The sequence below is a fragment of the Mesitornis unicolor genome, unplaced genomic scaffold (assembly GCF_000695765.1).
Source record: "Mesitornis unicolor isolate BGI_N332 unplaced genomic scaffold, ASM69576v1 scaffold22520, whole genome shotgun sequence".
Lineage (NCBI taxonomy): Eukaryota > Metazoa > Chordata > Aves > Mesitornithiformes > Mesitornithidae > Mesitornis > Mesitornis unicolor.
Window position 1 is genome coordinate 3845 of NW_010157936.1, and position 12840 is coordinate 16684.

General features: G+C 45.5%; 1 protein-coding gene across 1 annotated transcript in view; it reads right to left on the minus strand.

Annotated features, from left to right (window-relative positions):
- SCARB2 (scavenger receptor class B, member 2) overlaps positions 1–11835 on the minus strand; it is a gene marked incomplete at its 5' end in the record, with an annotated part of 13927 nt that extends 2092 nt beyond the window's left edge. Inside the window, 12 exons of the mRNA XM_010181962.1 lie at positions 804–877; positions 1638–1756; positions 1943–2121; positions 2906–3025; positions 3390–3481; positions 4102–4290; positions 5551–5698; positions 9073–9230; positions 9569–9635; positions 10052–10066; positions 10129–10165; positions 11820–11835. Coding sequence (XP_010180264.1) covers positions 804–877; positions 1638–1756; positions 1943–2121; positions 2906–3025; positions 3390–3481; positions 4102–4290; positions 5551–5698; positions 9073–9230; positions 9569–9635; positions 10052–10066; positions 10129–10165; positions 11820–11835 — 1214 coding nt within the window. The remainder of the gene's footprint in view (positions 1–803; positions 878–1637; positions 1757–1942; positions 2122–2905; positions 3026–3389; positions 3482–4101; positions 4291–5550; positions 5699–9072; positions 9231–9568; positions 9636–10051; positions 10067–10128; positions 10166–11819) is intronic.
- Positions 11836–12840: the final 1005 nt, after the last annotated feature.

Here is a 12840-nt window from a genome sequence, read left to right on the forward strand (position 1 = left end):
GCTAGGCTAAGCTGATGTTGAAGGTTACTCAGATTTGGAAAACACAGAAACTATTGTCCAAACAACACACTCATGGTAGCAAAAAATCCCCACCATTTGGCACTCATGAAATAACAGCTTATCTGTGTTCATGTAAGAGCTCCTGGGCAGCAGCAGTGGTGCTACTCTGAAGAAACATCACTCCCTCCCGAGTTTGAGACAGGACCTGCCTGCTGCTGAGATGGCCCAAGTGGCCCAGAGATGGGCCACTTGGGGTATTTTTTGTGCTTGTTGAGGAAAGGCACGGGCAGCCCTGTGTGGGGTTGTGCCTTCTCATTTGGATTTCATGTCACCACTGCTGAGAAATAATGGTAACTGCAGTATTTTTGTCTCCTGAAAGAGTAGGATGGCACATCCTGATGCCACCCTCTGCATTCCCTCAGCAAGTTTGCAGATGACACTGAGTTGGGAGGGAGTGTTGATGTGCCTGAGGGTAGGAAGGCTCTGCAGAGGGACCTGGATGGGCTGAATCCATGGGCTGAGGCCAATTGGATGAGCTTCAACAAGGCCAAGGGCCGGGTCCTGCTGTGGCAGGGGTTGCACTGGGGGAGCTTTGCAGGTCCCTTCCAACTCCTCACATTCTGGGATTCTGTGATTCCAGCTACACTCCACTGTGGCAGACCCTCTCTCAAATTGAGATTTGACTGGATTACTCTCTCTCACTTGCTCTCTCCAACCAACATTTCATCTGAACACCGTATACAAATGAATTTTGAGTATCAAATCAGGTCTGAGATGTTCACCCAGCACCAGAGAACACTCACAAAAATTCAGGTAATTTCCTGATGTGAACATTGATCTGCATCCGCTTGGCTGCTTGCAGGACAAGCCCTGTCAGCTGGGGAACAAAAGAAATCAGAGTCAAAAAAAAGGAATAAATGTGAAATAATAGGAACTGGGAGAATACAACTTAGTATTTACACTGGTGTGGCCTTGACAAGGCAAGGGAAGACCCACTTTGGGTTATTATTATACTGACCACAGTCAATGACTGCAAGGTGACAGAGATAATGAGCGTGAAACCCTTCTGACAGTCATGCCACCACTGCAAGGAAGGGTTGCAATTGGATGCACAGGGATTATTTCCCTCATTCAAGCAGCAAAATTTAGTCTGAAGAGTGGATGGGAGGCACAGGGCTCATTTTATGCAAATACAAAAACATCTGGACAAGTAGGAGCAGGGTAACAGGAAAAACCTGGCACCAAAGCAGATACCAAGGATCTGCACTAGACCTTAAGAGAGAAACTGCAATTTCCTCCTGCTTTAGCTGCATGTAACAGCCCGATGAGTCAGAGCACTCCATTTCTGTGAAGTGGGCAGGTCAAGACTTTGCACTTTCTCTTGACCCACGTTCCTACCTGTGGACTTAGAGACCAGTGTTGTACTGGTTTTGGCTGGGATAGAGTTAGTTTTCTTCACAGTAGCTAGGATATGGTTTGGATTTGTGATTAAAATACTGTTGATAACACAGGGATGTTTCAATTATTGCTGAGCGGTGCTTGCACAGAGTCAAGGCCTTTTCTGCTTCTCACACTGCTCTGTCAGTGGGCAAGAAGTTTGGGTTTGGGTTTATTTTACTTATTGAAGTGTCACTTACAGGATTGATGTCCAGAAACGTCTCATGATATTCTTTTTTGGGGTGCATGCCCTCTATGTCCTCTATAAACTTTGGATCTGCTTGGTAAAAATGTGGGGCTGATATAAATATCGGAGCACCTGGAACGTGAAAACACAGAAAGTCACCGTTTAGAAAAGGCAGAGCAGAATCTGAGGAAGTCTTTGAGGACCTCATAACTCTTCCCACTGTATAGGGAAAGGAAAAGTCAGTTTTGGAGCTGCAGACTCAACACTCTGACACCCGTTTTCAGAACAAGCCAGGCTTTCCACCGCCTGGTAACACACCTTGCTTGCAGATGCTGACGTTGAGGACGCCGGTGGCAGGGCAGTTTCCCGGCGGCACGCAGAAGCCCGCGTTGTCCGGGTTAACCGTCGTGTTGGCAAACAACAGCGCAGAGGGCACAAAGCGGTAGGCTGGGATGCCGGCAACCATTCCTGAGCTGTCGTACACCACGTAAAGAGACCTGCAAGGAAGACAAGGCAGACCCAGATTTGTCAGCCTTGGGCTCACGCTGACACCTGCTGCAGATGCCTGTGGGTCTGCTTAAGTTCACACTAAGCTATGGGCTTGGTTTAAGCCCATTTCAGTGATCTATATTAAATTTAATAGGCTTTTGATCAGCAAATATACATCTTGTCATTCTGCTGCTGCTGCAAAAAATAGATGATTCAGCACCAACTGTGCTGCTCCAGGGACGCTGAATTTTGCATAACACACATCTGTATTGACTTAAATAGAGAGTTTCAGGCTGGTTTTGTTCTTTACAGACAGGGAAACAGGGAAGGGAGGAGACCAGGTGGAACATAAGGAAGGAAACACCAAGATTTCTGCATCTTGTTGTGTTTCAAACAGCATTATGTCAAGTCATGAGTTTCTGAAGGGGGCAATCTGGGTTCTCAAAGAAAAGCAGGACACAGAGTAAGATTTTGGAAGGAAAGAAGCTTCATATAAAGCCTTCCACTTCCCTCATTACAAGCCCTGCAAGGCAGTCCAGCCTGTCTTTCCACTCACCTTCCAGATTTTCACTTTATTTATATATGCCTATACATATATAGAAATGGCACATCCTTAACTTGATGCAGACTGGGTTTTTTTGGTGTAACACTCTCATCCTTCCTACCATGAATAAATACAGAACACTCACACTGTTAATGATAGGAGAAAAACCACCAGCCTAACATGAAACCTCCACAAGAACGGATATAAATGCTCTGCTTCAAAGCCTGAGTACATTTTCTTCTCCTTACCTGCAGAAATCAGAAGAGAAGATATAAATTTTCTCATCTTTGCTAATCAGCGGGTGAAAGGACGTCCCATCGGTTCCATTGATCATGTTGCACGCCTCTGTTGTCCACCAGCTCAATGACCTGGAGAAAATGAAGCCGAGAGTAAGGATTAAAAGATCTTTGAGTGGTGCTCCCTTGATGCCAGCTCATGGCCTAAGCAAATGCAAATCAGAGCTGTGCAGTGCTTGCCTAAGCTCTGCTAAGGGAAAAAAGGGGTTTAAATTGCATTTATGGTGTCTTTAAACTTTAAAGGCAAGCAAGAATATGTCTATAAGAGCTTCTCCCATATATATATATCTATCTATATATATAGATAATTGCTGGCAGATGTTTTGTTTAATGGGAGAGGGATGCTTTAGGTTCGGCTTCTTTGTAACACACGCTGCCCACTGTTATGTTCATCCAAAATGTGAAAAAGGGCACATTTTGACAGAGAAAAACTCACTCTTTTCCTTTCCATTCCACAATCCTTGTGAAGTTAAGGTAGTTCCTTTCCCCACTTAGGAAAACGTATTCTCCATCATCGGTTCCATTCATCTGCGAACAGACAGAGGAGGTTTGCATCACTCCACTCATTCTCTGACACCTGGTGGCAGGAGTCAAAGCCATCATCACTTCAAAGACACCCTAGGACTGATGGAGTCCCCCTGAGCTAAGTGTAATTCGTTAAACTCCACCTTGAATATGAGTTGGAAATGACTGAGCTCGATTCTCACACCTCCCAAGTGAAGGAAATGCAATATTAGCTTAGCCTTTTTTTCCCTTTGAAATTTGCCACTGAAAAACAGCCCTAGCAAAAAAAAAACCAACAAACCCAAACACAGAAAATAACCTGAGCACTGCACAGATCTCCAAGAAAGGAGGAGTCCAAGCCCATGTTATTCAAGCGAGCACAGGCCATAGTGGAGTGGTTTACATCCACCTTTGGAAAGCTTATCCATGCCCGATAAAGGGAAGTAAGACAAAACACTCCCAGCTGTGCCACCAGCCAGTACCGAGATGCAGCCAAACCAAAAAGGGAACAGCTTTTTGCTATCCCTGCAGCCTAAGTCTGGTCTCAGCTCAGGCACATCCTTCTCAGGCGATGACAGTCCCAGCTTGGTAGCACCAACACCATTTCCTATCTAAAGCATCAGAAAGTCTTGTACCCCAGTTACCTTATTAAATAAACCAAACACCGGGTCGATCTCGGGGTGCAACAGATGCATGGTTTGCAGAAGCCGGTCTCTGTAGCCCCACAGCAACTCATGAACAGTGTGAACTGTAAACAGGGATTCCTGGTACAGGAGCAGCAGCACCTCTGTGGCAAACTGCAGAGGGGTTGACCTGGTCCACTCCATCGCAGTCTGCCAGGGAATTGGAATAAGGGAGAAACACAAAGATTTATTGCAGAATTAACACCAGCTGCACACAAACACAGACACCTTTCAGCACTGCACATGTTTCAGCTCTGTTTTCGGTTTCATTATTTCTCGTGGCAAGCCGTGTGCTGGCTAACAGGTTCCTCAGCTGCCCTCCCACAGGGATGTGCTCCTGCAGGCTCCCAGGCTGGCACACAGTCGGCGTGGTCCCGTGCCATCAACTGCCAGAGTCTTCAGAATGGATTTTAACTGAAATGTGCTACAGTGCTTTCTAAACAGCCTGAATTTCACACGGAGGTTACAGCTGGAGATGGGCTTTGAATTTCACCCTTAGGAAGTGATGGTTTACATTTTTTAAAGCCATTTTTAAAAGATAGTAATATCTCCAAAAGGCAAACAACACCAAAATTTCTTTCCTCTGTAGCTAACAGGTGACTTTACAACATGTCTTAAAAACCAAAAGATGGGAATATTCCTTGGGCAAACCAAACCGTAGCTCTTCTAGCACTCCCTGTTAAGCACATCACAGCCAAAAACCCGAACACTCGACAGTCCTTACCACCACTCAAATGCCTGGGAGGAATTGCAAATACAGCGACTGAATTGTTTGCACCTTTGAGGAAGCTGAGCCCTAGCTAATGCTACACACAGTACATTTATGTATTCATTCATCAAATCAGTCAGGCATTTTTGGAAACGCTAGGGGAAATGTAGACATGAATGTACCCTGTAATTGAAGTCAGTTAAACTAGTACAGGGAGTAAAGGCTCGGTTACACAACTGACAAGTATTCTAGTACAGTCTGACTTCCTTTGCGAGGTACGGCAGCTTTCTCTCTGCCTGTTCTCACACCATCCCTGTATGTGACCAGAAATAATGGTCTGCCTCTGCTCACCCAAATGACTCTTTCTTTACAGAGCAGTTTCACCTAACACAGTTTGGGAGCTTAGCTTCATTTTCACTCATGAAAAGCCAACGAGGCTGATTTCTGCTCATCTCTGCAGTGTGTGTCAGCTCCCAGCACAAGTGAGGCACAAACACTAGAGAGGGAGGAACATCATAGTAAAAACACCCCACAAGAGTCCAAACCAAAACTGACTGCAGTATCTGCCCTGGCCAGAAGCTGCCTCTCTCGTTCTTCAACCACCTTTATCTACCACAAAGGAAAATCCAGCATGAAGCAACAAGCTGCTACTTATAAAGTGTGCTAGGGCGACTTCCAAGCAGAAATGAAAGCGAACTCACCACTGCAGGAATATTAACTGTTCTAATCAGGTCCACTTCAGGGTCTCCAACTGACTTCTGAGGTTCAAACACGTATGTCTTTGGGTTCAGAGCAGATACTTTGGTACCGTTGTCCAAAAACTGAACGTGCACTCTTGGCCTGTATTCTCTGAAAAACAAGAGTTTTCCAACTTCAGCAAGTCCAACATGTACACCTAATATTAATTGCACTCAACTTATGGCTACCCTACTGCTTTAAGCACATAAAGGGTGGGATTTTCAGTTCATTAAGAGTAGATTCATCTTTGCTACTGCTGCTGTCAGCAACAGAGCTCCCCTTTGTGTCAGCGTGAGCTGAACCAGACCTCACAGGGCGCTTCCAAAAACGCCACCCCACGCGTTAATCGCCTCATCTTTAATAACCTTCAAGGAAACAACCTCAGACAGCACATAAGGATTTAGAGGCACTACATATGGGAATGCCACAGTACAATTTGAAAATGAAACTTTTGCCTCTTTGCCACGGGCAAAATTCACTCCCAGGCAGAACAAGATGCAGGCTTCATGTAAGTCTCATTAACCTGACCTAAGAACCTACCCCAACCTTTCTGCTGGCTTCAAAGTACTTTGCACTAGGGCTTCTAAGCTTACATGTGGCACAACCAGAGAACAAGCCCCATTTCAGCTTTTCTCCTTTAATTCTCAGGTAGGAATCCCAAACACGACAGAAATCCAACTGAATTTTTGCCCTGAGCTGCTCTCGGCCTGGGAGGTGGCTTCTGTCACTGCCTGAGCACTCAGACAAGCAACATAAAACTCAGGATTGCTGACAAACGAGTGTAAGAGGCAAGAAGCATCAAACGCTGCTCCGCTGGCCTGATGAGGAAGTCAGATGTTAATTACCCTGAACTATGTATCATAACCATAGTTCTGTCTGCTGCCACTACCATTTCACAAAGAAGAAACACAGAATTCTGCAGAAGAGGTTGGCTCGGGCTCAGAATGTGTCTTCAGCAAACCAGAAAAGGGAAAAAGCAGGTTGTCTACTCATGGCATGATCCTCTTGGCACACACAGGAGGTAAACGCACTGCACTTCGTAAGCTCACAATCACTCAAGAGTTTGTTGGCTTTTACGCTGCTTTGCTTCCTGTGTGAATTTCAAATACCAAGGTGTGAAGGTGAATTACTCTGCAAGACCCCATGCTAAGGTGTTTTTCATTCATTTCATATCCGAGATCCTATCTTGGCTGCACTGGATCCGCTAATGCCGCTTCATGACAGGCTGCATTACTCTGGTTCCGTCTTCAGAATTTAAAGCAAACTGGAAAGGCCCCTGAAACTGCTCCTGTTAGAAACCAACCACCTCCCATCTCCCTTACACAAACAGAGCATCTTCTGCTCTGCAGCATCCCTTCCACCCACGAATATTTTGGTCTGGCTTGATTCAGCAAGAGCCTCTTGCACAGCAATCGAATATACACCCCAGGGCTTGAACTGAGGGGGTGGGATGGAGAGTTGTGAAGTGCTGTCCCCAAAATAGGCCAGAGTTAACCTGAGAAGCCTCTCCAGCTCTAAAAGGGCCAGAGAGGAAGATAATACTCACTGATTAGGGATACGAGTAGGAGGAGCTCAGATATTAAAGACAAACAACTGTAAATGGGTGCAAGACCAGACAATATTCAAGTGATCTTTGGCACTCAGCAGGCCTGGGCAGATCAGCACTTTTCACTTTATAATTACTTACTTTATATCAGAAATAAAAAAAATCCAGCTGCAAATCCAGCTTCCAGGATTTAGAAGCACAAGCACCAACACACTTGGGTCAAAACCATGAATTGTTTCAAGCTTAATCACGCAGGAAGAGATCCTGTTTAGCTGTCCCACCTTCCTTCTGTCACTAATTAAGACTTTTTTCCCCTGTTTGTCTGGGATGGTTCATTTCCAGCCTTTTCATCACTCTATTTAATCAAAACACTGAGCCATGTACTTCGTGTTAGGGTGTTTTAGGTGCTCTACCACATACTAAGCCTGAACGGGTCTTGAATGCTTTGCTACATGGGGCCTGCGAGCAAAACTTGGTATTTATTCTCCGTCTCGTGCATGCAGTATGACTGCAACATCCCTCCCTTCTCCCTCTCCTCCCACACGCCTCTGGCAGCAACAGCTGGCCAAGGATTAAGGAATGTGCTGGAAAAGGGCCCTTCACTTCCCAACTTTCCTGTTTCTTCCATCAGACAGAGCACGGCACAGCCGAATCCTGCTCAGACACGTCAAAATCAGGCTAAGCAAACAGGCCAGAAGCAACCAAAACACGTGGCTCCCTTCCTTGGACCAAAATAAGTAATTTAGGGAGAGGCTGCGTCACCCGTCCCAAGCCTCTCCCAGACAGCCCCAAAGCAGCAGCTCAGGCTCGGACCAGCCCAGCCAGCTGCACCACCAGCCTTGTCCATCCCACTCAGCTCCCTCATGGATAAGGTGCAGCTTCTCAAACCGGGCTGTGCGTGACACCCAGAAAACACTTGGAGCTGTGGTTTTATGTGGGTTTATTTCATCTAGAGCTCGCCCTACTTATCTATTTATTTATTTTAGCAGAGAACGCACTGCTGACTAATTATCGGCATTTTACTGCAGAGACCTGAAGAAAAGCTTGGCAACTTGAAAGCTTATGTATCTTTTCTCCAGCTCTGCTGGTTTATAAAATACAAGGTATTCTGTCCAAGTACCACATGAAGTTTGCCAAGGCTAAACAGAAAGAGTGCTGAAATACAGAGGAGGTAGGGGAAAAGACTGATGGCAGGGAGTGAAGCAAAGCTGAGGTGTGGGAGGAAAGAAACAGAGAGACAAGACATACTGCAGAGACCAAAGAAACCACAAAGGCTCTCCCTTTCAGTCTATAGTAATTTTTTTCCAATAGTAACAACCAGATCCTGATCATTTCGCAGCTTAGGTAAAGATAAATCTTTCTGGCACTGAGCCTGAACGAGCATGTGGACCAGAAGTGAGATTGAAGATGAGAAATCAACCTTTTTGCTGCAGCTCTCACTCCTCCACGACTTCAAAGGCCGTAACGCCTCCTGCCACAGGGCCGCTCCTGGTTTACACCGCTGTGTGTGGCACAGCAGAATGAAGCTCTGAAGGAAAACTCACTTGTAAGGTGACTCGATAAATCTCTCCACGTGCACCTGAGTCAGTTCAGTGTGCAGCCAGACCACGCAGCAGCCGTCCAAGAGGCTGGATAAGCTCCAGCACTGCACATGGCCTTACCGAGCCCCTGCTGTCTGTAAAAATGTGTCTGAATCTACGCAGGTTTTACAGCGAGGGCTGGCTGAGGAAGATCCCTGTAGCACCACGCTCTAACCGGTTTTCTGGCCACATTTTTACCAATGTGAACTGTGCAACTTCAGCTAGGAACTGATTTCTGAGTGAACACGAGTCACGCTTTTATGCAACGTTCCTCCTCACAGACTCCCAGATATCCCCAAACCAGTCCATGTTTCTCGTCTCAGCTTTAGTGACACGTGAAAAGAGTGAAATGCTCCTACCGGTAGGTGTACGGCCCTATTTCCTCTACAAGAGGAGTATCGCCTTGAAGCACTTCTAAAGGATTCGTCAGGTTGAAGAAGTAGAACTGCATGTAGACTGGAGGAGGAGGATCCTCCCAGGCTTCAAAGGTTTCCGTGCCGTTTTTCAACACTGTTCCCTGCAACAGGAGGAAGACAAACGAGCTGTTAATGGTAGACGCTGTATATGATATTTATAGGGGAAAAGGGAATTCTCCGCCCTCAGAACAAGCACAGGCAATAGGATTCGAGACCCCAGTTCTACAAATACTTATAGGTATGTTTTACTTTCAAGCACCTCACTAAAATGCCAACATCAGACACACGTAGATTGCTCACAGGCTCAGGGCATAAATTTGTTGCTCTTTTTGTGCCGCTTCTTCCCACAAACACTTTTTCCTGGCATTTTTCAGAATGAAGACTCATCCGCTATTACACAGCGATCCCATCTCATTGCCTGCGGCAGCAAAACCCTGACCTGGTGGGAGACACCACAAAATGTGCCAATACCAGAGTGGAACTCCACAGCGGGAGGCCAAGAGGTCCTAAGAGAAGGAACAAGGTCAGAAAAGCAGCTTAGGTTCCTTGTGTGTATGATTTCTTTCCCTAGAACATCAAATTCCAGTAGAGCTGTGAATGTTGGTCTCCAAAGCAGTTACACTTTGTTTTTCAGTGGCCTGGGAGGAAAAACTGTGATTTCTTTCATTTAGGCACACTGGGATTCCTGCCCTTTCGAGCTCTCCCAATAGGCCAAAAAATCTTCACCCTCTGCCTTTAATTACTGTCCTATAGCAACGACAGCATCTCCAGAGACTGTCAATCTATTCTGTAACCAATAAAACATGGACCTACAGAACAAAAGCTATAAATCATTATTTTATGGCAGAAGCACTGAAATAATGAGTCAGTAATTCCTTTATCTACCAGCACATACAAGTTACAAGGAAAGTCAAGACCCTACCTATATGTAGCTCCACTAGAAACATAAAATATAGGTCTCAACCCCTCATTTTATTACTAAATAAAACTTACCCCAACTATAAAAGCATCACCACCACCATCACCAAAATCAAGGCTTTTCATGTGAATCTAACAGTGGTCCTGCTACTGGGGGAGTAAAGACAAAACTGCTTTGCAGAGTGAAATTTCCAGGAATGAGCACAAAGAAAACTGTATCTTTGCAAACCGCATCACCTATAGGCGGAAGGAGTGGGGGGGGGGGAATAATTTGCAACTAAATGGGCCTCGTCAACACTTGTTCTCTTTATTCTTCCGAGAAAACAAGTCAAATATTGTCAGTGCAAGCTCAAAAGCAGGGCAGGCTGGACAGCTGCCATGTCTTGGTCGCTGTTTATGGGGTCTCAACTTTATCAGCCACGCTTGTCTCAGGACTTTCTTGGCATTCCCACTGAAGGAGCTGTTTTCTCCCCATGCAGATTTCAACTCTGTATGATTAGATAAAGAGAAGGCTGTTTCAAAGAAAAACTTATTGGCAGAGGATTGGAAAGGCCGCAGTATTCCTGACTGGCAATGAAAGCCAGCCCAGCTGGTAACACTTCCCAGTTGCAGCCTGCACACCATGTATTCTGTGCACACCACAAAAATTAGTAATATATTTTAGGCGTGCTTCAGGAGCTTTGTGTGTTTCTCTAAAACTACCAGCACCTCATACCTACCATTTCCTACACAGCCCAGTGCTTTTGAGCCTGTTTTCTTGCAATCTATGCCAAGGAGGCTCATTCCTGTATTCAGACAGAGCCCTCCTGAAGCAGTCTTGTAGGCTCAGGAACAGAAAATCTCCCCAAATCAGGCATACAGTTTCCATGATGCCTCCAGAAAGTAAATAGACATTGCTCCTAGGTCTCTCCTATGAGACATTATTAGTCTAAAGGTGCAATGTTTAAAGAAAACAAGTGCATCCTGGTCGTATTAATGCCAGTTTTAGGCTCCAGTTTACCCTCTATGACAGAGGGGTGACATTTACCATGTGCAGGGAGGCCACTTCCCCTGTCCCCCTGTCCTGAGCTAGAATGAAAACAAGGAGTTCCCCAATTCAGCAGCATCGCTATGACCCCACATATACACACACATATGCACCAGATTAAACACAAAGAGCATTAACAAGAAGAAACGTAGGAGCTTTTCCCTGGCAGGCTGGTTTATATACAGGCTCTGGAGACTCTGAAATCATAAGTGATCCCCTGGGAGAAGGACAAAGAGCAAAAGGGCAGCGAAACAAAGTCACCGGGTGATTTATTTCCTGGATCTGCCTCACGCCGTCAGGATCTCCCACAGAAATGATGTCTATTTTCAGCTCCGTACAGTGAGAGCCCCAGCTGTAAAGCAGGTTCACAAACTTCTGAGCTGGATTCAGACAGATTCCCATGAAACTCTGGGATATTAAAATATGGCAACCACTTTTCTTCTGTTTATCAGCAAATGGTGATACCTGGGGCTATTACATGATGATTATAGGTCTGGACCTGAGAGAAAAATACAAGCACATATTTCTGAGCAAAACACATGTCCATGTCCCTCAGCTGATGGCATTCAGGTTCAGCTGTGCTGACTTTGCTCCATGCCAGAGCAGGACCTGATGTTACATGGCTGGGGTTGCTTGTTTTTCTGTCAGAGCTTGTGTTCATGACCAGGTTGGCCAGGCTGTGAGGCACCAGATCACAGGACTGCTCTTTAATCTGAAATACGTAAAAGATGCAGCTCCACTGTACTTATTGCAGCAGTAGAGAATCAGACCTTTCCTCTTGATGCATTTATACACAAGAAGAAGGGAGACAATTTAAAATATTCAGAAACCTCAAGTCAGACACCAGAGGCCTCAGACTCAGGGATGCTGTCTCAGAGAGATGCAAGCTGTGCCGGCTGCAAGATCACAACCTAAAACCAGTGATAATACGATCTCCTGCCTTGACTCAGCAGCTCTCCTTTCCAAGTGGAGACCACACATTTCAAGCTTACCGAAGCATCCTTCCTCCTGACTTTATTTATCACGCCAGCCCTGAATTTGCAGCTATCTCATCCCCTGGTGTTTCCTCGTCTTGACCGCGCTTCACACAAGGGAAATAAAAAGCGAGCTTCTCCTCCCGAACGTGACAGTTACTGACAGTGGTGGTGGGGGAGGGAAATGGTGCTGAGCGTTTTTGGAACCGAGACGGGAAATTAGAGTCGTATTTTTTTTCACTGGAACTGCCAAACGTTCTAAATCCAAGATGCAGTTTTATGTGTTCACCTATGACAAAATGTAATTGCTGCTCTTAAAGGTGAGCGACAGGGTCACCTTTGAGAGCAACATGAGCTGACATCTCTAATCCTGCATGTTGGGAAAGGTCTGCTCAAAATGACCATCACCACTGATCATTTGTCTAAGCCTCCACGCTGAGCTGTCCTAAGAGCTCTAATATTTCACATTAAACAACAACAACAACAACAAAAGATGAATACACGAACTAAATAAAGGGATAAAATCTCTTCCCTGCCCTTTTGGGCCCTAAACACTCCAGATAATCCAGCTCTAGAGATGGCTGGCAACAGAAGTCCAGTGAAATTGCAAGGGCTTAGAAAACAGAGTGTTTTCTCAAATTATCAGTATAAGTTATGTGGCATTAACAAAACCTTTGAGGTAAAGGACAGGTGGCCCAAGTTTGGAACTAGGTGCACAGATCAAAGGTTGTTACATTCAAAAATAGCACCTATACTGCACAAACTTATGGCAAAGAAGTCCATAACCATATA